The sequence below is a fragment of the Ramularia collo-cygni genome, assembly GCF_900074925.1.
Source record: "Ramularia collo-cygni strain URUG2 genome assembly, contig: RCC_scaffold21, whole genome shotgun sequence".
Taxonomy (NCBI): domain Eukaryota; kingdom Fungi; phylum Ascomycota; class Dothideomycetes; order Mycosphaerellales; family Mycosphaerellaceae; genus Ramularia; species Ramularia collo-cygni.
The window spans coordinates 3,408-27,271 of NW_019716275.1; the positions used below are offsets into that span (position 1 = coordinate 3,408).

Here is a 23,864-nt window from a genome sequence, read left to right on the forward strand (position 1 = left end):
TTTACTACGATAAAGTTACTAACCCGAAGATAGGCCCGCTAGTCGGAGCTACTCGGTTAGTATAAGTTCGAAATCCGATATACTCTAGGAAAGGACAACGGTCGAGCCGACGTACTAAGCCGACGGAGCGACTATATAGACGGGAAGGAACCCGTAYRAYAACRAGTACTAAAGGCAAATAACGACGGAAGCCTTAGTTTAGACTCGAAAGAATTTAACTAYATTATACRAGTRCTATAGGACACGGAAGAGYAATTCCCTATAAGCTAAGGAAAATACTAGGTCCCGAAGAACCGAGAAGAAGAATRTATTCGATAGYACTATAACTATCCGTAATACGGACACCTAGGAACAACTAAAACGGTAGAACTTATCTAGAGAAGTTTTAGCTTTCCGTAGATGCGCTAGCGCGTTCTTAAGTATATTAAGCGCTACGAACACTATTAGCGGAAYAAGGCTAAACGACACGCTAAATACGGGYAYATCTAGTTTAGAACACTACCTAAGYAGCCCTAGGATAAAGTTACGATAGACTTTATAACTAAGCTACCGATCTCCGAGGATCGAGCTACTAAGGTTAACTACGAYATAATACTCGTTATAGTCGACCGACTTACGAAATATGCAYACTTYATTCCTRCTAGTAAAACCTTTACTATAGAGCAACTCGGCTACCTTATTATAGAYAGGCTTATTCGATACTACGGATTTCTAAAGGTCTTTATTACYRATAGAGAYAAGCTCTTTAYATCTAGCTACTAGAAGACACTTATCGGAACCCTTAGGATTAAAYAYAAGCTAYCGAYAGYATACTATCCTAAGACGGATAGAYAAATAGAACGAATAAATTAGAYACTAGAATAGTACCTTCGAYAYTACGTTAATTACGYAYAAGAYAACTAGGCCGCACTATTRCTAATAGYAYAGCTAGCGCTTAAYAACTAATAGTCGGATACGACGAAGACTACGCTATTCTTTTCGAATTTTAGTCGAAACCCGAACCTTTTCGGAGAACCTTCGTTATACCTATAGGCCGAACGGGCTATAGTTAYATCCGAGGACCTTAAGGATCTCTATAACGAGTTAGAAAAYAGGATCCTAGATTTATAAAAAACTATAGCTAYACCGCGAAATGCTAAACGAAAAATRGCACYTTAGCTAAAGAAGGRGGATAAGGTCTACCTYCTTAYAAAAAATCTAAAGAYAAGAAGRAAGACTAAGAAACTAGACTAAGTTAAGGTCGGGCTATTTTTAATTAACGAACTACGAGGACTAGTTAACTACCGCCTCGAACTGCCGCCTAATGCGAAGATCTACCTAACGTTTTATATCTTATTATTAGAACTCGTAGACGCCGATACTCTATACTAAACTACGTTCTATTTCTAGCTAGAAGAATAAGACACCTAGGAAGTCGAGAAGATCCTACGGTAATAGGGTTAGGAATATTTAGTTAAATAGAAAGGGTTCGACGACTTAGAAAATACCTAGTACTATAAGAAAGACCTTAGGAGCTACTACTAGCTTCTTAAGTAATTCTACTAGGATTAAGGAACCCCGGCTACTCCTAGAACTTATCGGAGAAGCCCTCGAGGGCGCCCTATATTATAGGAGATAGCGAGAAACTAACGGACGATTCCGGAAGAGCTAATGTAGCACTCTCTATCGCTTCCTCCTATTCTAGCTCCTCGATATTCGCTACCTCTACTACGATCGCGTCGTCCGTACGACGATCGATAAGATCTATCTATTACCTTAGCCGTATCTCCTTAGTATAGGTAACTCGAGAAGCCTCTTACGCCGCCTCTAGAGCAAGGTATACATCTTATTAAGCGCGCTTAGACTCCTTAATACCCGCTCGTAGCTTTTCCTTCTCTACGCGAAGACGATCGAATTCGGACTTCGTAACCTAAATGTCGTACCTTTACCCGCGACGAACATACTTATTACATTTTCCGGAGCGAACGTACACCTTATATACCCTCTAGTACTTCTTATACGTAGAGCACGCTTTAACTATTACGGAACCTTAGGAGTCGAGGAAATCCGCGAGCTTATATCGGCGTTAAGTAGAGGACTCTATAGGATATTTAGGCATCGTAGAAAGAGGAAGCTATAACGACTAATATTAGCGGGATACGCGACTTCTTAATAACTAGCTTCGGGACGAAGCTAGGCCGGAAGGGGGATAGTATTACGGAATGTCTCCGCGGGGTCTCCCGTAGTAATATTCCCGTATAGGAATGTTTATAAGTAACGACTAGTATAGGAGAGCCTATATAGCTAATATGTTTTAGTTATACGTAATAATAGGGTAAAGCGGAAAGAATAGGATCGCTCGGAGAGCGACCCGATTATATAATTATCCTAATTAGAGAAGCACGGACCTCCGAACTTCTAATTAGAATAAACATACTAAGCACGTTAAGCAAATCGATTAGTTCTAATTAACATGCTTAATATAATTATTATAATTATTCTTATAGTTAGTATATATAGAAGCGACATTATAAGAGCTATATACAACCGCCAGCCCGGCAATAACAGACTTAAGACATAGAGGTAAGAGGACATAGCGACGTAGAATAGAGAGATGCCTATACTAATCGACATAGGAATATACGTAGTACTACGGGCCCCGACGAAAGGGGAAATCTAAGAAAAGCGAAGGATAATTAGGGATCTTAGGGAGAGGTCCCTAGAACAATAGAAGGACCGCTAGAACCGTTACTAGGGGAGGGACCGCCGGTACTTTATAGCGGCCTAAACGAGGAACTAGAACGCAGCTATAAGAAAGGATAATATAATAACGCCGGACCGGAGCGGGGGAGGCTATAAACCTCCGTATACTATCTACGAAGGGCTAATAAGGGCCTAATTAAGTATAATAATATAGTTAAGGACCGAATATATCGGCCTCCGGGAATACCTCCGGAGGCGGAGAGTCCTAGAGGTAGAAAGCAAGGCATACTAATGCGGATACCCCTACTAAAATGTTAAGCATATACTTCTATACTGCTTAAAGTAGGCGAAGGGACGCGGAGACTAGCTCCGAAGGACGAGAAGCAAAGACATCTAAGTTATTCTAAACGACCCTAAAGACGTATAGAGGATCGCGAAATAGATTATTAGGGAAAGATTTCTCGAGTAGTTTAAGCTAAGCCCCGCGGTAGAACGACTAGTCTAAGAGCGGAAGGAAGCGTAGGACCGTAGAGATATAGAGCGAAGCGGGTAGGCAGGGTAGGAGTAGAAGTAAGGAGTATAAGAGAACGGCGCACTTAACCGAGGAGAGCTCGTAGTATATACGAGGCAAATACCTAAGGGATAGGGGAGTTTTTTAACCCGCGTAAGAAGAAAGGGTTTTCTCCTATAGAGATACTACGTAGTAAAGTCTGTATAGGCCTCGCCCGTACTAGACTATAATAGAACTTATTATTATTATTATATATAGAAGCGATATAATCCCCTATAGAGAACATCGCGTATAACTTACTATTTTATCTTACTAATTAGAATTATACATCCTACTTTACTTTACTTTATAGACTTCCTATAAGCTCTAACCCGATCCCGCCTAGCTTAGCCTTATAGCTTAGCTTAGTAAGATTATCGAGATTTTATATCTTAATATAGCTCCGCTTCCTAGAAGTAGCGTATCCTCGCTCTCTCCCTCGCCGGGAGGGTATCGTAGATAGAGTTCTAGTAGTAGTCCGCGGAGAGCGTTAGCTTAAGGCTAGAACGTACTCGGTAGGAGCTTTTTAGCCTAAGAAGGTAATCCTTAAAAGTGTCGGCTCTACTATCCTAGGTTAGCGGTCTCTAGTCCTTTAGTCCCGACGGTTCCCGTACGGAACCCGCTTAAGTTAGCGCTAATACCGATTCTATAAGGTTCCGTATTATTATACTTATAGGGATATTATCGTTAGCTAAGCGTTCGGATCCCGCGCGTTCTAGCGCGGCGCGCGTAGCGCTTATCTCGGCTTCTATAGCCTATTACTTAAGGTATATCTATTCTATAGCTCTACGTAGCTCCGTAGTAGGTTCTATAGGTACTTCCCGTTCTAAACTCTCGTTATTCGGGAAGTTCCTTCCGGTATTCTAATCCGAAGGGGTAGTTATTATAAGGCGATCGAACTTAATATTACGAGCGAGTAGCGTATATATAGGAGCTTAAGTAAGGTTTTAATTAAATAAGTTCGATAGGGAAGAGAACTATCCTCTATAGATTCTAACGTAAAGTACGCGAATACTAAGCGTTCTATATAGGCTACGCTTATACTTTAGCCTTAGGGCTTCGCCTATTATACTAGTTCTTACTACTAACGTTCGCCTTATTATTAGTCGCCCGTATTAATTATATATAACGCTTTTCTTTAGTATAAGGGCAAATCTTTATAATAGCTTTACTTTATAGAAATACTAGAAATATTTTTATAAATAAATTATTAAATTTAATCTTCTATAGAGAGAATAGTATCTAATCTATTAACTTATTAAGAAGACTACTAATTTTATAATAGCTACTCTAAGTAAAAAGCACGGGTCCGACTTTCGTACCCCGGAGAACTTTTATTCCCTCCGAGGAGGTATGAAATTTCAACGTCACGTCTTCTTTCGAATTTTAATCGCCTCCTACGGTAAGACCTATCGCTTATTGCCGTAAGCCCATCGAGATTGTGTTTGTTCCCATCTTTTCGTAGATTGGAACATCGATTTACCCTCCGAACATTCACACGATGGTATTTAATGGTCGAATGGTATCGGAAAATGTCGGTACGCTAGAATTTCGGACGACTTCAATGTTACATCACCAACGGCAGCGGCGTGTCGAGAAAATCCTGACGCGCATCGCACGTGGTGTCAAAATGGCAGCGCTGCCTGAGATCGCTCGAAAAAAAAGGAATTCCGACCTTTTCCATCACTCAGTTTTCCCCCCTTTTCATTCACGATGGTTCAAAATCCGCTTTTCGTTTTGCAAGACATTCCAGGCAAAGGCAAAGGCCTGGTAGCCAGCTGTGACATAAATCCTGGGATTTTACTAATTAGCGAGACACCGCTCTTCACCACCGAATCTCTTCAAGATGTCAGCACGATAGAGCAGGATCTCGCCCAAATCGTGAAGGGCTTGTCCAAAGATGACCAAAGAGCTTTCCTTCTTCTACACAACAACTTCAAGGGCGAGCCACACCCCTTCAGCAATATCGTGCGTTCAAACGGATATCCCCTAGGGCCAAGCAGCGACATTGGAGGTATCTTCCCACTTGTATCGAGGATCAACCATTCCTGTAGACCCAACGCGCAGCATGCCTGGAATGAGGAGCTCAAAAGCATGTTGGTCCATGCTGTCCGAGAGATTTCAGCGGGCGAGGAGCTGACACTTTCGTACCTCAACGGGGGACCATCGGCGCAGCGGAAGCAAATTCTCAAAGACAACTTCCGGTTTGATTGTGCTTGCGAGCTTTGCTGCCTTTCCACATCTGATCTTGCAAGAAGTGATGACAGACTATGCCGAGCGCAGGCTCTGGATGAAAAGATTGGGGATCCCAAAAGGGTGCGGAACAATCCTGAGCGGGCTCTGGACGACTGTCGAGCCTTGCGCACCATTTATCAGGCAGAGAAGATCTCGGATCTCAGGCTACCCCGACTCTACTATGATGCATTCCAAATTTGCGCTATGCATGCTGATCGTGCTCGGGCATCGGTCTTCGCTCGTCGAGCATGGCAGACCCGTATGATTTGTGAGGGAGAGCGCAGTGCCGAGGTCGCAAACCTGCGAAAACTTGAAGCGGATCCTGGGAGGTTTGAGAACTTTGGCGTGACTACCAAGTGGAGGTCGAAGATGCAGGATGTTCCGTATCAGGGCGATGGGAAGGAAGAAGCTTTCGAGCAGTGGTTGTGGAGAGAAAGTACAAAAGCTTGAGCKGCATTGGTCTTGATCTAGCCGGTGGGTCTTTGAGCGACGACTAGGCTGGGAAGTCGTTCTTGAAGCGCGGGGAGTGTACATCCAGGCTTCTGTCTCGTGGAAAATCCAAGAGCTTAGGGCCATCTGCTGATGGCCTTGATTAAGCTCACCTCCGACTCGAGGCAACGTGGCCGCGGAACCTATCCTTAAATCCAGCTGCATCTAGAACGGAGGTTGACTTTTCTCGCCATGCCATCTCTAACATCTCGTTGTCTTATTCCAGCTCTTCGACCATCTCTTTCACCCCTCTGTTCGAGGAAGTTCGTCAAACAGGACACTTGGTTCAACCTCCAAAGAGCGGTCTGCAACGGACCACTTACAGCCACTAAATTTGAACGCCAAGCACAAGAATCCGGCTCAGACTCAACGCCGTCTCTGCCCTCCTCTCGATGTCCATCTCAGCAGTCATTTGACCTTTCACATCAAGGTCCTTGGATAGGACGACGATTCTAGATGCGATTTTAACATCTCCATAATAGACACCCCGAACCTACTACATGAGGCTCGGGATGGGAATTGTCACACGGCTGGGCATCAATCCGGTGACTCCTGCTTGTCGAGGAATGTCACATTCTTTGCTTTCGAAGCGGTCGGAACGAAGGCTAGCAACCAGTGGTATGACTCCGCCTAGAAGCAAAATTGACGTTATCGATGTACCCAAGCTAAGTTGTAGGGAGGATCCGAACTGTTAGGCGAGGATAATAGATGAGGTTGTAAAGGCCAACGATCATAGCTCGATCAAGTGGGGATGCTGAGATATGAAGGGGATATATTCATCTGATCGCTAGCCTGACTTACAATCTTGAGTCTCGCATACCATGGCTGCATGTCACGCGAAGGGTCGAACAATCGAAGAGCAGACTTCCCGAAGATGGATTGACTAGGCGAGGATGCAAGATCGTGTATCGTTCGGTCCACGTTCCTAAAGTTCCTCTCTTCACGGAGCGTTTTATTAATGACTATTCAAGTCTTCCTGACACTTTGTCCTGTGCAGGATGCGGATTCATTTGTGGCGTCGCGAACCAAGTTTACAAAAGGTCGGGACAACAAGTATGTTCCATTTATCTTCGGAATATAGATGGGACGTTTGAACAAAGATTGCCTTAAGAGTGGGCGTCGAGATCCGGTGATGTATGGTATCATGGACGTACTAATGAGTGCAATTGATGATCATCTGTCACCAAGACCGTATCTCCTGAAAGCTTGGCTCACTCTTTTAGGTCGAAAGACTTTTCAAATTTGAGCACTACTCTCCGCCGGCAACTTAGACTGCTCGAGGTTTGAAATACCCAGCTTGTCTAAAGAAAGCGGGTCCATCATCTGCCGCCTTTTCGGCAGGCTTTTACTTTATGATCGGGATTCGGATGATAGCTAACCGGCAAGTTGAGCACGCCTGTATGAAGATCGCCCCAAGGGACATGCCAAGCCGCAGGCGAGACTGCGGCCATGGCAATGCGCATCGTAATGGCGTCAAAGGCGCAAAAGCATGGACGACGACTGGTCTTGGCTTCTTGTTCCTATGTATAATGCAAACCCTTTGTCTGCCCCCCTTTCGTGGTGCACTAGGGCTAGGGCTAGGGCTCGGTTAGGAGAGTAGGCATCTCTTCGTTGGCAGCCTAGTACCGCCATCGAGGATACATGTGGTATTTRCGAAGCATGAGATCCGTGACTTGGTCTATAGATCTGTGACAAAGACATGCTCTATGTTTCAAGGATTGAGGACAGGTCCTTAGATACGACCGTGATCAGGTGCTTTTCCAGCAGGGCACGGATTGTGACTCCAACTAAACTTCATTCAATTTCCTCGGTTGATGCTCTATCTTCGAGTATGAGAAAAAATAGAAATGCCACTCCGACTCCCGCTTCCCACACTGTCGGGCTCATAACGACGAAAGTGTCCCGCGCTAAGACTACATAACTCCAACGAAGGCGATCAATCATCACCCACAACGATCCTTCGATTCCTCTCCCTCACTTCTTGCCAGTCCCTTTCCCTCTTCCTACGCTCCACTTCTTCCCTCTCAAAGTCCATGACGGGCGGCAAAACGGGCCCGAAAGTTGGCCTCCAGAAATCTCCAATCGAATCGACRCCGCACAACAAAGCTTCCACAGCCGCATCGACGATAGCCTCCATACGGTCATCGGAATCCGGCATGGTGTTCACCAAGCACCAGTCCCTCCAAAACGTTTCCGCTGCTTCATTGACACGCGCTCTCCACTCGCTGGCAGACTCGCTTACGTTCCCCAGAACATCCAGCCCGGTAAGTGGGAGGCCTTGCTGGGTCTTCAGACCTTCTGGAATGGGAAGGTGGATCTTGATGGAGAACTCTATGGTTGTAGAGGGTGAGAATGTTTCGCGAAGAATTGCGGCTGCTTTTTGGTCGAGAAGAAGCTTGGAGCCCGGGCCGAGATAGTGATATTGGAGGTTTATGAAGACTCTGGATCTTGCGGATTGCAGGATTTCTGCACCAACGAGACTGCGCCAGGTGAGGAGTTTCTGGGCTGCTGTTCGTGGTGGGAGGAGGATCGGAGAGACGTGGTCTTCGAAATCGGACATGTTGAGGATGATGGTATTTGTGTTGTAGAAGAGCTTGAGGGTCTCGGCGCGGRGTTGACGGCATGTTTGTGTAAGGGMATAGCTTTTGGGCTGCGTGACATTCTGATGTGGTTGAAGTGGTCGTAGTGGYTTGGGGACCTGCCAGTGTGTGAGGTTGAGGACGACTTCTTGACGTGGGTCCTCRAAGGCGAGGCTGTAGATCTGAGGAGTGATGTTAGATGGGAAAGGTGAGTATTATGATGCGAAGAGGCCCACTTTATTGCGCAACTCGGGAGACAGGAGAATCAGGGGAGAGCGTTCCATGGCTATGCTGAAGACAGTCGTTGATGAGATCCGCTATTGTTCGTCGGACGACTGTCGATAGTGTTGAGGTACGACGATGAGTGCAAGCTTGAGAGCAACGGAAGAAAGATGCCAGGAAGGAAAGAAACGGAGAGTTGAGCATTCACATGACCAGGACCGAACAAGTAAACGTATGAATTGTTTGTGTTTGCTTGAGTGGCCGGCGGCGAGCATCACAGCTGTACGGCAGGGATGTGCCTCAAGAGTGCGGAATTGCTGTGACACACTCCATCTGCAAGCGATGAACGTGGACAGGGACTGTCGCAAGAACGGGGACCACCCCACCCGACCGCGCAGTGGAAATAAGGTTTCGTGATCCTGAGAGAGTGAGGGAAGACGGGAACGAAGGACTGCGCTGGCTTCGGACACACAAAGCATGTTTGCCACCCCGAGCTGCGTATGATGCGAGAATTGTGCAGCTCGACGCATGAGGGAAATATGACCGGGTTCATTCCTACGATACCTTGTTCTCCACAGCCATTAGTATGTGCATGAAATGAGCTGGTCGAGTCTTGGACATGGCACGGGTGAAAGTGAGGAAGAGGATAGAGACACAAGAGGTGGCGTTGTAGTCCTTGAAAATTGAAATGCCCCGGACGGACCTTTCTCCATTTCCATTACAGAGTCCTCCGTACACTACTGGCAGTCTGCCCTCGTCAGGGTTCCATGTGTAGCGAGAGTTCAGCGAGATCGATGAATCATCACACGACAAGGATGGAATGCGGTTGGACAAAACCTTCCGCTATACGGATTTGTGCAAGGCAATCCCTTGTACCTTTCGGCTCAGGGTCTCGGTGTGGTACATGCCTCTACTCTCTGGGAGAGGACTCGATGACAGTAGTAGTTCGATACCAGCAATGGTCAGAAAAAAGGCGGGCTGGAGAACTGTGCGCGTGGACTTCGCAGCATGCCAGGGTCGAAGGGAGAGGTTGGGAGGATGGCAATGATGGGGACAGAGTAGCGTGGTGCGGGAGAGTGATCGACGGGGCGAAATGAAGAGTGCTGGGGGCGGCAGATCGATGGCAGTGCTTGCTCATCAGCACTAAGAAATTGGCCACTGTACAATGGCCATACCGTACACCATCTTGTTGGGTGTGGTTGTTGGCGCAAGGGGTCTTAGCACTTCGTAAGCCTCTCTTGGCAAAGACAAAGACGACAAGGACGGTGGTCCACCTGCGGCCCAACGACATCCTGTGTGCAGGTATGTACGCACAGGTTTGCTGGCCTTGAGGACGAGAAGCCCACCGGAAGAATGGATGTTCCAGGCGGCTCGAGATACCCCGATGGGCCCGATGGGCAATGGCAGAGGTGTCGTCGGATGGACGCCGTTGAGGAGAACGAAACGAGACAAAACCATTCTCAAGTGAGGAGGTACGTACATGTGCAATATGCTCCAATATATTGATTGAAATTGATGGCGGAACGCTCAAATTGAAGGTGGGGTACTGCCGCCTCTTATCGATAATCAATTTTCCCCGAATTTCATCACAAAAATCTTTCCCTCGTATGACAGTGGTGAGAAGTTGGGGCATTCCCTTTCCCATCCAACGTCCCCGCCCACAAACACACTGGACGCATCAATTCCCTTTCGCTTCAAGTCCGGCAGTGGCTCCGGCCCTCGCGCTCCTTCCATGGCGCCGACTCCATCGTCCCACTCGCATCGGTCAACGACCAAGACGACGAACAAGCCCTACAAGACCAAGCATGCCTCCAAATCGTCGCTAAAAAACGCGCAAAAGGGCAAGGTGGAGGCGTGGGAGAAGGGATCGCGGAAGACGCCACATCAACAGGTGATGAACAAGATTGACCGGCGGAATCAAGCCAAGCAGCGGAGGCAGAACCAGCATGCGGAGCGCGAGGAGAAGGGATCCGTCTTTGCGGGGCGGAATGCGGCACCCCGGATCGTCGCCGTGGTCCCGTTGTGCAAGGATGTGGATTGTCGGGAGGTTGTGCAGACGTTGAATGCCAGCGTCGAGGTGGAGAGTGAGGAGACACCGCGAGAGGGACTGTGGATCCCACGCTTCAAGCAGAAATTGACCTATCTCACCCCATCCCGCGATCTGGTGGAGTGTCTGGATGTGTGCCGCGCCGCCGACTTTGTTCTCTTCGTCCTCAGCGCTGACGAGGAAGTCGACGAGGTGGGAGAACATCTCCTCCGCTGCATTGAATCACAGGGCGTCTCCACGGTCTTGACTGGAGTGCACGGGTTGGAGAAGGTGGAGCCGGCCAAGAAGAGGCCCGATGTGTTGAAGAGTCTCAAGTCCTTCATCACTCACTTCTTCGCGGCGCAGGAGAAAGTGCATGACCTGAGCAACCGACAGGAATGCAGCAATGTCATGCGGAGTCTGTGCACAACCATGCCGAAGGGCGTCAGGTGGAGGGAAGATCGCAGCTGGATGATGGTCGAAGAGTGCAGATGGGAGGGCGAGCAGGCGGTCATTACAGGTGTCGTGCGTGGACAGGGCCTCAAAGCTGACCGCTTGCTCCAAGTGGGTGCATGGGGAGACTTTCAAATCGACAAGATCACAGCAGCATCACTCGAGACGAGACCGGCACGAGCAAAGACGGACGAGATGGCCGTCGACGTTCCCGAGGGCGAGCAGGTTTTGGATGCACCCACCGATGAGCAGGATGATCTCGCCGAATTGGCGCCCGAGGAGGCCGTTATGGATGATGTCCCAACGACAACCGTTGCGGGAGGAGAGCGCAAGGCCGTCCTTCTGGACGATCATCATTACTTCCCCGACGACCGAGACGACCAATACGTCAAACCGAAGCGTCTTCCGCGAGGCACCAGCAAGTACCAAGCTGCGTGGTACCTCGACGATGTCTCCGACTCTGGATCTGATCTCGAGGATGTAGACGACGACGAAGAAGATGAAGATATGGATGGTGGCGCATCAGTTGCAGCAGGTCCCGAGGATGGCCATTTCGCCGGCCCCGAGCCCACTGAATACGGCGGCCCMTCTGAATATCCTCAAAGCGAAATGTTCCTCGACCCCGCGATCGAAGATGAAGCCGATCGATTGGAAGAGTATCGCAAGCAGCGACGTACGGAGGCGGAGGAAGATCTGGAGTTCCCAGATGAAATTGAATTGTCTCCGCACGTTGACGCGAGAGAGCGTCTTGCCAAATACAGAGGTCTCAAATCCTTGCGAACCAGCCATTGGGACACGGAAGAAGATAGACCGCATGAGCCCGAAGATTGGACACGCCTGCTTGAGATTCAAGACTACCGCGCCGCCAAAGCAAAGGTCTTGAAAGAAGCTCGACTCGGCGGTGTTACTCCTGGCACTCGTGTGCACATCTACCTTCGCATTCCTCAAGGCAAAGCTCAAGAAGTTCAAGCGCTGGAGAAGCCCACCGCAGTCTTTGCATTGCTGAGACATGAACACAAACAATCAGCTATCAACATCTCCATCACATTGTCGTCAGATTACCCGGTCCCGCTGAGGAGCAAGGAAGAATTGATACTGCAGTTCGGTCCACGGAGGTTGGTCATCAAGCCGCTCTTCTCAGCTGCGGGCAACACACCCAACAACGTGCACAAGTTCGATCGTTATCTCCATCCCGGTCGAACTGCTGTCGCGACATTCATGGGTCCTGTATGTTGGGGAAGTGTTCCCTGTTTGTTCTTCAAGCCGACCAATTCTGCTGCTCCGACTGGCGATGCGATTGAGGATCTTGCGCAAAGTCTCTCCCTGCAAAAGCAAGCCGAGAAGAGCAGTCCGCTGGAATTGATCGCCACGGGTACGACACTACCGCCAAGCACCAACCGCATCATCAGCAAGAGAATTATCCTCACAGGCCACCCCTATAAGATCCACAAGAAATTGGTCACGGTGCGCTACATGTTCTTCAACGATTCGGATGTACGATACTTCTCCGCGCTGCAACTTTGGACGAAAAGAGGCCGATCTGGATATATCAAGGAGCCGCTTGGAACGCACGGGTACTTCAAAGCTACGTTTGATGGAAGGGTCAACCCGCTGGATAGTATTGGTGTCAGTCTGTATAAGAGGGTGTGGCCAAGAGCCAGTAGACCGTGGACTGGACGGGGACAGGAGGTAGAAGAGGAGGTTCCTCGATTGATGGAGGTTGAGGCTTGACAAACGACCGGAACGCATGCATAGATAGATGTCTCATGATTGAATTTTCTCGCAAATCTGAACGGAATGAATCAAAGACATTTTCTTCAGCTGGATTTCACCTGCCATTCCAGTCTGTCTCATCAACATTCCCTCTCTCGCTCTGATATCTTACTGATCRTCACTTCTCGGCCAAGCGTCGCTAGTGCCGTGGAAGTGCCGCGGGTCTTTGAATGTCACGGAGCGCAAGTGATGACAGAGAGATCGTAACCTTCCGGAGTAGTGCACTCGCGGACGATCGCTTCAACTTCCTTTCTGCGGGCGGCAGACAGCGTCTTTCACGACATGCGCTTTGATCCACAAAGCCTCCGCTCGAAGTCTTTGTCATTTCTACAGAGAGTAGCAAAAGGCGCTCGGTTTACAGAGAAGATCGATGACTCTCTTCCTACGGCCTTGATGCAGCCCCAAGGCAGTCAAACATGACTGCAGGCGTGGCTGGATTTATTCACGGCAGATGTCTTGTTCACAACTATCGAGGAACCACCCTTCCTTCACGCGAAGCTTTGCGATAGTCTCGTAGATTCTTTTGCAAAAAGTAGGGGAGAACCTCGAAGAATCAAAGCGCTGTTCGATGACTTCGAGGGCGTTGGCCCGGTACAACTTCCTTGACTGTATCGCTCTGAAAGGTAACTGCCTCACCACGGATGGGAGTTGAAGTTTGTTCGCCAGAAAAAGCGAGCACAAGTGAATGAATAGCTCTGCTTAGATAATCGAAGCAAGAGCCGATATCGGAGGCTGAGCCGAGCATGTTTCGCCTCGCAAGTCCAAAGCATCATCATCATAGAAACCAACAAGTCGACTGGTAGACAGAACATCAGCCGCCACAGCTCTTGACCACCAGACCTCAACACCACAATGCTACCAGCAACGACACGAACAATGCGCCTCATCAGCGCTCGATCAATCCACCTTCGCGCTTTCTCCACAACCCCCTCCCCTCGCTCCTCCTCATGGACTCCCGGCCCAGCACCACCTCGTCTTCCCAAAGAAGAACAAGAAATCTTTGAGAAATTGCAACAACAATCCACCGGAGCCYTCTCCACCCCTAAATCCGACACCTCTTCTTCGGAAACAGCCGAAGCGGTCGCTGCTACCAAGAACATGTCCTCGGATGAAATGCTCGAGCAATTACGAGAGAAAGCCAGGGTGGCGGCACAGGGAGATGGAGAGGAATTGCATCCCAATGTGAGGAGGGGTGCGAAGCCGGAGTTTCAGGGTGATACGAATCCTAAGACGGGAGAGGTTGGTGGACCGAAGAATGAGCCGTTGAGGTGGGGTGTTGGTGGGGATTGGAGTTATAATGGGAGGGTCACGGACTTTTGATCGGGGAGATGATCGGCGAGTGAAGGGAGGAGGGCGAATGGACTTGGAGGAAGCATCATATCGTGCACGATCTGGCTGCGGACTGCTGAGCAATGGCAGAGCAGGGGATGAGAGACTTGGAGTAATATATGGAAGTGCAGGGCTCCAATCATTGGTAAATCGGCTATGGCGGCAGCCATACCAATTCATTCAGCAGCAACAGCGTATCATGGCTTTGAGCAAACACACGGAGATGCTTTGCGCTCTTTGAGCACACTCAGATCGAACACCCCTCGCCCTAAGGCATCATTTCCCTTCAGTCCTTTACTAGCATCGCACATTTCTCATCGAATCCTTCGCAGGTTGGAATCTATTTCTTCCTCTCAGAACCATCCACCCAAACGGTCCTCGACCCATGCCACTTCAATTCCTCTCCTCCAGTCGTTCAATGTCCCCTCGGACTTTCTCCGACTCGCCCAAGATCCTCGCATACTCCCTCGCCATCCCTTCCACACCTCCCTCGCCTCTCAACTCCTCCAGTTTCTCCTTGATAGCCCTCACTTTCCTCTTCAACATGACCAACTCCTGCTCAGCTTCCTCCGCCTTCCTTCGCAAACCCTCCTCCCATTCCGGCGAATTGGTCTGCGACATCAGTTGATTCCGCTGCAATTGTAACTTTCGAGACATTCCTTCAGCAACAGTGGATWGGTATTCCGCTTTTCCTTTTGTAGCGCGAGAGACCTTTCCGTGAATAGTCTGTTCCAGAATCCGGATACTCAATTCCATTGCCGAGCGGTACAGAGTGAGGAGATGAGCTGCTTCCTGCGCTACTTCCACTCGGGTACTGGCAAGATTTGATTTTGACTTTGAGATTGAAGATTGTGTTTTGCGAATGAGAGGAAGAAGATCCTGATCGAGGGAATGTGATGTTGATGATGATTCCGGAGCGATGATTTGTAAAAGGCTAGTCAAGTCTTGAGATAGAGATCTGCGTAATGCTTTTGTGATGGTGTGGATGTTTTCCTTGAGCACATCTTGTCAGTAATTTCTCATTGCTACGAGATTGCGGGATCGGATGTCACCACATACCTTGAACAGCTCGATATCCGGCCGAAGGAGATTTGTGTCTTCAGCAGAGAGCTGAGCGCCCAGGGACGCTGTGATGATTGCCACCAACTCTCGCAGCTACCCACTCATCAGCTTTGCTTCGAGTTTGGTGTGGTCCATATACCACCTACATCTGCAGGCAAAAGCTCATCATCCCGAAATACCAATCCTCGGAGATGCGTCTTGATCAAATTCGATTTCGCGGCGGCGATCCGCGCGGAATGAAGCTCCTGTTACGTCGTCGGTATCAGTGGATGCTGCAGAGTTTTCCAAATAGAGCTGGCATACTTCTGCAAAGGCATCTCGCTCCTGCTGCGTATTCGCGTCGACTTTGGTGGTTCCATCTCCATTCAATTTATTGGAGCAAAGGTCGCGGTAGAGAGCATCGAACTTGGGGTTTGCGGATGCAACTTCAGGGTCAACGGGTGGCAGCATGATTGTCGTGGGTTGTGCAAGAGCAAAGATCTGAGATGTTTAGGTAGAAGTCGAGGTGAAGGTGAAGTCGTAACTTCGGCCAATCTCAGAGCCAAGCTTCACGAAGATCGTCTATATCTTTGTATTTCCATCTATGGTATTATTTCCCGCACTTTATTACTACCAACGGATTTGCATCAAATCAGTCCAATCCTCTCTGCCAAATTAAGCCAAAATGTCACAAATATTACGACAAACCCCGCAAAAACCCTCACCACAGGCAGCCGCAATGCAAGCTCCAACATCCGGATCCCCAGCAACACTGTCAGGAGCACCAACCGCAACAGATAGTCTTGCCAGCACAAGTCCGGCTGATGTCCTCTGCTATACGTTGAGTCAACAAAGTCGAAGGGGATYTTCCCACCAACATGCTCCAATGCGACCCGAACTCCACTGCTGAATCCATCTTCGTGAAACCCGTACTTGGTCCATGCACCACAATAACTCACGCCTCGGGTGTTCTGAATCTTCTCTAGACGCTTCTGCGCCTCAACTGCTTCGACAGTGTAGAGAGGATGACGCCGGATGTATTTACCTTGAGTGAGAGATGGATCTGGTTCGCGATCAGGATTCATCGTGAMGAGAACTGGTCCAAAGGTCTTCTCGGAGATGTGTTGGAGGATATTCATGCAGTACGTCAAACTCACTCCCGCGGGGTGGGATAGTTTCGAGGGTGTAGAGCTGACCAGGTAGTTCCAGCTTGTCCAGACGTCGCGACGTTTGGGCATCTGTGCAAGATCGGAGTGGAGGTAGCAGATGTTCTCCGTCGTCTGAAAGGCGGAGAAGATTTCCAATTCCTCTTGGGATACCGACTTGGCTTCGGTAGAGGCTTTGACAAAGGACGATTTCGAGGACTTGCTGCTTTTGATAGAAGATGCCGAAGAGGCGAGTTCTGGTGTTTGGTGGGCGCCATGTTGGGAGATGAGAGGGAGAATTTCGTCGCCGTGACAGGCTAGGATGACGTGGTCATATGTGTCGCCTTCAATGCGGCCGGAATTGGCATTGATCCAGGACACGGTCACTGGACCTTCGCCGGTCTTGGATGGACGCAGAACATTGGCCACTTCACATGATGTGTGTACATGCAGGCGATCCTTTGGGTATTGTTCCACAATAGCATCGATGTATCGCTGCGCTCCCCCCGGGATCGTCAGCCATGGAGGCCGTTCCGCTAATGTGCTGAGTAGATGGTGGTTGTAGAAGAATCGGATGAGAGTCTGTACAGGAAACTCCAGACTTGCTTTGTCGGGAGAAGTACTCCAAACAGCAGCGGTCATGGGAATGAGGTAGTCGTCTCGGAAGCCTTGAGAGTAACCCTGCTCGTCCAGATAGTCCCCAATGCTCATCGTGGCGATTCGTTTCCGCTCTTTGGCAGGGTTGCCAAGTCGCTGGATTCCGCCTTCGGTCTCATCGGCCAGGACATCCAGCGCAAATTGGTTGAAGCGTACAATGTCGAAGATCATCCGCCAATGCCGCAAGCTGAATAGGTTCCTCCTCTGCGCGAAGATACCTCTCGCTTCGCCCGACCATTCAAACGCTCCATGATCTCGCGAAACCCCAAAAGTCATCTCAGTCTCGACAGTATCGACGCCTACCTCCTTCAAGAAGCGAAGGAAGTTTGGGTAAGTCGCGGCGTTCATGACGATGAATCCAGTATCGACGGGCACTTCCTGGTCCCCATGATGCCAGATCTTGGTGCTGGTATGGCCTCCAAGGGTCTCACCTTTCTCAAAAATGTGCACATCGTAATCGCTGTCCTTCAGCGCCCACGCAGCGCCGAGTCCAGCACACCCCGTGCCGACAATGGCGATCTTCTTCCTGCCCTGCATGACTTTCCTCGAACTATTCGCAACAGGCTGTTTGCGGCGGAACAAGTTCATTCAGTTTGTGTTGTGCTTGACGTTGTCGCTGTTGGTGGAGGATGCAAGAGATGAAGCCATGGCACAGCAGATAGCCGGTATCAGGATAAGGTAAGCTTGGATGAAGGTTGAGAGGTGTTTGCCTCACAAGCGAAAGGAATCCTGGAATGATGACGCCGTTGGCTGGATAGGGCAAAGCTTCGGAGTATTGGATGATATGCTATGCTGGTACACTTGAGACTTGCCAGTATTGGAAGTTGGCGGCAGTATGAGCGCAGGGATGTGTCATATCGTATCCAACGTGCATATATTCATGCTCGTGAAATGTGAAACTGATTGTGAACAAACATCGAGTGTCACAACAGCAGGTGCGAACCATTCCACGCTAAATCCGGAATTCGGAACCACGTGCGTCGATCCTCGGGATCGCCCATGGAGGCAGCAACGAGCGAGCAACCTCCTTCACGTCAACATCACCTTTAGAGCATCCACATTCCGAGCACAGCATCCAACCAGCATAGGAAACGCTACGAATCTCAGCAAAACATCACAGCAACAACATCATGGCCAACGTTCTCGACACCGATGCGGGCTCTGAGCTCTTCAGCAACTACGAGGCGGAACTCAAGCTGGTGCAGGCAGACATCTCCCAGAAACTCGATCAGATCCCCGAACTTTCTGGTGAGCAGCGCAAAGCAGCAGTCACACAAGCCGAGCGCGCACTAGAAGAGGCAAAAGAGCTGCTCGATTCGATGAACCTCGAGAAGCAGAACATCCCACAAACATCGCGCAACRAGGTCAATCAGCGACTTCGCAATCATGAGACGTCGGTGGACGCGGCAAAGCGGAAACTGAAGAGCTTTCAAGATGACAGGCAGGCGTTGTTTGGCAAGCGGTATACGGACAACCCGACACAGGACGACCAGCTGGAGCAGAGACAGCAGCTTCTCAGTGGAACAGACAGGCTGGGCCGAACGAGCGATCGGATCCGGGAAAGCCAGAGGATTGCAATGGAGACGGAGGACATCGGACGCGGAACGCTTGGCGATCTTGCGCGGCAGAGGGAGACGATCCAGCATACGCGGAATACATTGTTGGAGAGTGAGGGGTACACCGACAGGAGTAACAAGACTCTGAAGGGAATGGCGAGGCGGTAGGTGGCACAGCGCGACCAATCGACTGAAACGAAAGACACGACACTGACCTGCGACAACCAGAATGGCCACGAACAAAATCATCACTGTGGCCATCATCACCGTACTGGTCATCCTAATTCTCGCTGTTATTGTGAACAAATTCAGGTGATATGGCGCTGTTGAGGTTTTGGTGGGGTTGACGAACTTTTCGTCTCATAACTTACTTTGTACCAAGTAATTGAACACGACTTTGAGCAGGCAATCGGAGCCTGCATGTCGGAGTTGCYTACAGCGAAATATTTGAAGATGATCATTTGACATGAGCAGTTCTTATCACCGACCGAGTGCGGACTATCAGATTTAAAGCAATCTCCGTTTCCTGGCTCTCTTGGCGCTTCTCGGTGTCATGGTGTTGGACGTCTCCAGAGCACGCCTTCATCATGCATCCCACCGAAAGTTGTTCCGTCCGGACGGTCAATTTTAATTCCAGCCGATCCAAATCCCTCTGGAGCCAGGCAATAATTGAACGGCTTTTTCCTGCAAGCTCGCCGGTCAAGAGCGTTTAGAAGCGAATCACTCCTTGTAATACTTTACATTCAAATTCAAAGCCCGACCAACTCCTCCAGACATCATGCTCTGCTCTCTCCTCTGGCATTTTCCAGAAGTTCCCACCAATTCACATCTTTTACGTTGGGATCGCTCCCATGCCTGCTTCATCCACTAAGTTGCTAACTTGCATTTGTAGCATTTATTCTCCCACAGCTGGACAGTGCAGGCACCGTATTGATGCTGTTGGTGAAATAAAACATCGGTCTCGCTTCTCTTCCTGCTGAGAACTTTCAACGCTTGTGGCGGTCACTCCGAGGAGTGCCTAGAAGGAGGTAATAGGTTCGAGCCAGGAGATTTAGTTGATACTTGGCGGAGCGATATTGTCTGATGCCCAAGATGTCTTTCGCGATTGCGTCGTGGTGGCTTTGGTGTTGCCGGGAGTGTGAGGCGCGGCAGAAGCTCTTCCTCTGATCTATGGTAATCCGGCAAGACTTCGTACCGCTTTGCAGCGTCCCCGAGTCCCAGGAAGGTATAGATCTTGTCGTCTGGTAAGATTACCTGTCGCTTGCTGTTGCGAGCAGGGACGGAGGTGAGATTCCTCTTCCGGGGTAGTGTCACTTGGCCTCGTGAGACTGCCGCCTAGATGACGCGGATACGATAATGCGGACTGGACGTCCTGGTACCCAACGACGAGATCCATTGGAGCTCGCCGCAGAGCGCCGCCACTACTGGCCACTGTTACCCCCTGCACGACACAAAAGCCAAGTGAGTGATGAGCTGTCTTATTATTATCAATACATCTCAATGCCGTTCGGCGGTTGGCTCATTCGTACTTTGTAGTGAAGGCTCCACACATGCAGTAATGGCTCCGAAGGAGTGAACCGGCATTAGGGGAAGGCGAGTCACTTTTCACAACCAACCGCCTATTCAGGAAGCTGGCAAGTATTGGTAGAGTTGATATTGCCTTTTAGAGCCTGTTGGCTGGTATTGATCTCTTTACATCCGGTAAGCAAATCAACAAGCACACTGCAAATACCGAATGCATCTGGACTTGATCTACCGACTGCAGAGCAAACTCGAGCGAAGAAAATGAAAAAGGTTCCTCATCATGGTTTGGCGCTGTTTTGTCGAAGAAGCGCAGCAACGCACAGGAAAATGGATGCTTGCCGGCCTTCCACATGAGGAATCGATGGCCACGCCGGCGCACGGAGAGCTATGCTCACTCAATCGACAGTCTGACATGAGATCCAATTCCCACCGAATGGAACCTCCTTGGCAATGCTGTCGTAGTTGCGAAGAACTGCGTCTTTGATTGCGCTTGGTGCGGCAGATGTAACCACGAGAGGGTTTCGGGTCAACTCGGGCCGATATCCGAGATCGTCGTGTTCTCCGGGCAGATACCACAAAACCAGCTAGCCCCTTGCTGGATACATCAAAACACTTGCTTCGGTGCAACATGGATAATAATCTGCTACGCAACGGCGCCAAGTCAGTAGCATCTTGTCCAGACAATGACGACTGCAAGCCCTCAGCCCGACTCATCGCCACGGGCTTCAATGCCCACGGTCAGCTTTCCAGCGACACCTCATCCGATATCTTGAGCTTCATACCTATTTGCGAGACTCCGGCAAAGGACCTCCGAATCTTGTTCGCAGGCTGGAGTCAGACTCTCATCGTTGCTGAGGGAGGTCTTCTCTGCCTCGGGAACAAACAATCCGAGGCCAAGGAGGAATTCACCAAACGAAAGAATACCACGTGGACATCTTCCATTGGCGATATCAATGGCGTGTTACTTACTGTCGACGCCTCAGGAATCACGCATACAATCCACGATGAAGAGGCTARAGATGAGGACTCCCCTCCCCTGGGTAACATTGCACTCGCCAAAAACGGACGAGTTGCGCTTACCTTCAAGCAAACCCCAACTGCTCAACTATGCCATGTCATGGAGTTTAGCTCGTATGAGCGATTCTTTTCCTGGCTGAGGAATCCCAGCGGGGAGGGAAACTACCCGGATGGACATCATATGCTTCCAGGAAGACCAAAGCAACTGCTTGCCAATACGGGCACCTTCATATTGCTGATGGAAGGAGGTGAGGTATACACCTGGGGAGATGCAAGGTACGGGTCGCTCGGTAGATCCATATCGGGAGAGGTTGCCTTGCCTGCGGACAAACCAGGGGYTGTGGAGGCATTGGGCGGTCTCAAGATTGGAAAGATCGCAGCAGGTGGTTGGATCTGTGCAGCACTGTCCGAGGATGGCGCGTTGTATGTATGGGGAACCACTAGTCCAGGCGGCGAGGCAAAGATCAATGCTCTCAAGGCTGAGCATGGAGGAGATGTTGCGCTGGTGGAGATTCCAGGCGGAACTTCCGGGGACCCCTTTGACGTTCTTGATGTTGCAGTCGGCGATGATCACATCGCAGCAATAGTTGAAGGCAATCGTTTCTTCGTCGTTGGCGGGAATGACAATGGCCAGCTAGGCCTCGGAGATGATGCCAGTCGTGCAGACTGGCACGAGGTGGTGTCGTCATGGAAGGTCCAATCCGTATGGTGTGGTCCGCTGTCCACATTTGCGCGTGTAGATGTCAAATGARCCTAGCTTGCGATTCAACGCCCATCTTTTGCGCTGTTTCCACCCCTCCCCAGTGAGGCAGAGTTTAACGGCAAGCAATCTAAGCGAGCCTCCTCCTTCCCTACTTCCCTCACTGTATGACCCTCAAGAATCCGAACAGCAGATTGACCATGAAACCCGTGAGCACCGCGAGCTGTCTCCTTCGAGACCAGACACCTTCCTCCCGCAGCAGCCAGGCAGCGCCCACGGGCCAGAAGAAGCCCGCGAGGTTGCCATACAAGATATCTTCCAATGCACCCGTCTCATCCGAAGCCGGAGTATCCGCAGAGGGATTGCTTGATCCATCCAGCCAGCGTTCTTCCAGCGCCAGCAGTTCAGCCCCAGTCGGCATGGACTCGGGAGTATGTGAGTGCGATTGAATCGCAAGGAACTGACTGCGAAGAGCTGTGACCTCGGGTTGGGTAAAGCCTGCTGACRGCAGACGATCGAAGCCCTGGGGCGCAGGCGTCGTGGTATTGGACGGTGCCTGCTGTGCTGTTGCCGTTTTTGCATGCTCCATGGTATGCTGACTGATTGCAGCGTCGGCGGCCTGGGCAGCTGCCGCTTCGGCATCGATGTCGGAGGCGGGGAGGGCATCACCTATGGAGCAATGGATGTAAATGCGTCGAGTATCGCGGATCGGCTGCTTTCCCTTCGCTTTGGCACTCTGCGGAGGTGGGGTGATGGCAAGACTGGTGGACAAGGCAACGGTGTCGGGGAGAACTTTGCCCGCATGGATCAATCGTAGACGCGCATGGTTGGCGGGAGGCGGCAGGTGTTGTCGCAGGGACAGTTTGAGCGTCGCCGTCGAGGTCAAGCTCGGCGACACGATGGGGAGGATGACATCCGGAAGGGAGGCGGAAAAGCGGACGACGACCTCGATGGATTGCGAGTCGGTAGCCATGGTCGCGRTCGATCTGTCGGAAGATGCATCGATGTATGGACTGGCGGGATAAGGTAGACGGGTGACGGAGATGGCGATGGGGTACCCTTCAAATATTGATAGCAGGCTGCTTGGGGATTTGATTGAGACCTTCCGACTATTCATGTCCCCCACCTCACTTCGGTGTCGATACGCACACGTCCTTCGTCCGAACGAAAGCGGGCTTTGCTCTCAGCACTACCTAGGCATGAGCAAGGATCTGCTCAAATCCATTTCGGATGTGCGGAAACCCTCCTGGAGATGCCCACGCGATGCCTCTTCTAGCACTGGCCGTAGCTCATCAATCCGATGATGGAACAACCGAACAGGCCCTCGGACGACCACTTCGGTCTTTATCAATGCGAACAGCCCGGATGAGGGGATCGAGTGGGACTAGATTTGCTTCCAAGTATAAGCAAAGGAGAGGGTTCATCTAGTTGAACTKCGAGGAGTACCTTACTACCTATGCGAATGCCACATCTTCGAGCACCGGATAAACTCTCCATTTCAATGAGGGTAACCGAATGCCACAATCACCGCGACACGATGTCCTCCCGAGATCCATCCGTGTTCAAAGCCAGTCTCGTGTTGGCTACCCAGGGGCTTATCAGAGGAATTGCTCTTCGGCGTACATCCAACATCAGCAAGTCAATCTCCTAAGGTCGTGCAGGTAGCCATGACAGTACGCGTCGCCATCCCACAACCCCAGGCTCGTCTCTATATAAGCGAAATTTCAAGTGCATTTCAATGCTTAGCTTCGACGCCAGGAGCTGGTAGATCCGGGCTTGTGTCACTCAAGCGTCGTCGAGATGTACGCATGAGGCTTATTTGAATGCTTGATCTTGCTCTGGTTCGCTCTCTGCCTGTTCATTCCTTCGCCATTTCCCACCTGCCA

General features: G+C 50.2%; 9 protein-coding genes; 5 read left to right on the forward strand and 4 right to left on the reverse strand.

Moving 5' to 3' along the window:
* Positions 1–4,945: 4,945 nt before the first annotated feature.
* RCC_10088 (uncharacterized protein) lies at positions 4,946–5,917 on the forward strand (the record flags this gene model as incomplete). Its single annotated transcript, XM_023775319.1, has 1 exon — positions 4,946–5,917. The coding sequence occupies one exon, from the start codon at positions 4,946–4,948 to the stop codon at positions 5,915–5,917; it is 972 nt and encodes a 323-aa protein (XP_023631087.1).
* Positions 5,918–7,892: 1,975 nt separating this feature from the next.
* Positions 7,893–8,516, reverse strand: RCC_10089 (uncharacterized protein; the record flags this gene model as incomplete). The annotated part of the gene is made up of 1 exon (XM_023775320.1): positions 7,893–8,516. The coding sequence occupies one exon, from the start codon at positions 8,514–8,516 to the stop codon at positions 7,893–7,895; it is 624 nt and encodes a 207-aa protein (XP_023631088.1).
* A 1,973-nt stretch (positions 8,517–10,489) lies between these two features.
* Positions 10,490–12,967, forward strand: RCC_10090 (probable TSR1 Protein required for processing of 20S pre-rRNA in the cytoplasm, associates with pre-40S ribosomal particles; the record flags this gene model as incomplete). The annotated part of the gene is made up of 1 exon (XM_023775321.1): positions 10,490–12,967. One exon carries the CDS (start codon positions 10,490–10,492, stop codon positions 12,965–12,967), a length of 2,478 nt encoding a protein of 825 aa, XP_023631089.1.
* Positions 12,968–13,861: 894 nt separating this feature from the next.
* On the forward strand, positions 13,862–14,329 carry RCC_10091 (related to FMP21 Found in Mitochondrial Proteome; the record flags this gene model as incomplete). The annotated part of the gene is made up of 1 exon (XM_023775322.1): positions 13,862–14,329. One exon carries the CDS (start codon positions 13,862–13,864, stop codon positions 14,327–14,329), a length of 468 nt encoding a protein of 155 aa, XP_023631090.1.
* Positions 14,330–14,731: 402 nt separating this feature from the next.
* RCC_10092 (uncharacterized protein) lies at positions 14,732–15,850 on the reverse strand (the record flags this gene model as incomplete). XM_023775323.1 has 4 exons in its annotated part: positions 14,732–15,331; positions 15,398–15,493; positions 15,547–15,645; positions 15,704–15,850. 4 exons carry the CDS (start codon positions 15,848–15,850, stop codon positions 14,732–14,734), a joined length of 942 nt encoding a protein of 313 aa, XP_023631091.1.
* A 176-nt stretch (positions 15,851–16,026) lies between these two features.
* RCC_10093 (uncharacterized protein) lies at positions 16,027–17,769 on the reverse strand (the record flags this gene model as incomplete). The annotated part of the gene is made up of 1 exon (XM_023775324.1): positions 16,027–17,769. One exon carries the CDS (start codon positions 17,767–17,769, stop codon positions 16,027–16,029), a length of 1,743 nt encoding a protein of 580 aa, XP_023631092.1.
* Positions 17,770–18,311: 542 nt separating this feature from the next.
* On the forward strand, positions 18,312–19,053 carry RCC_10094 (probable vesicle transport v-snare protein; the record flags this gene model as incomplete). XM_023775325.1 has 2 exons in its annotated part: positions 18,312–18,901; positions 18,966–19,053. 2 exons carry the CDS (start codon positions 18,312–18,314, stop codon positions 19,051–19,053), a joined length of 678 nt encoding a protein of 225 aa, XP_023631093.1.
* A 1,836-nt stretch (positions 19,054–20,889) lies between these two features.
* Positions 20,890–22,029, forward strand: RCC_10095 (uncharacterized protein; the record flags this gene model as incomplete). Its single annotated transcript, XM_023775326.1, has 1 exon — positions 20,890–22,029. The coding sequence occupies one exon, from the start codon at positions 20,890–20,892 to the stop codon at positions 22,027–22,029; it is 1,140 nt and encodes a 379-aa protein (XP_023631094.1).
* A 109-nt stretch (positions 22,030–22,138) lies between these two features.
* On the reverse strand, positions 22,139–22,951 carry RCC_10096 (related to conserved membrane protein, putative; the record flags this gene model as incomplete). Its single annotated transcript, XM_023775327.1, has 1 exon — positions 22,139–22,951. The coding sequence occupies one exon, from the start codon at positions 22,949–22,951 to the stop codon at positions 22,139–22,141; it is 813 nt and encodes a 270-aa protein (XP_023631095.1).
* Positions 22,952–23,864: the final 913 nt, after the last annotated feature.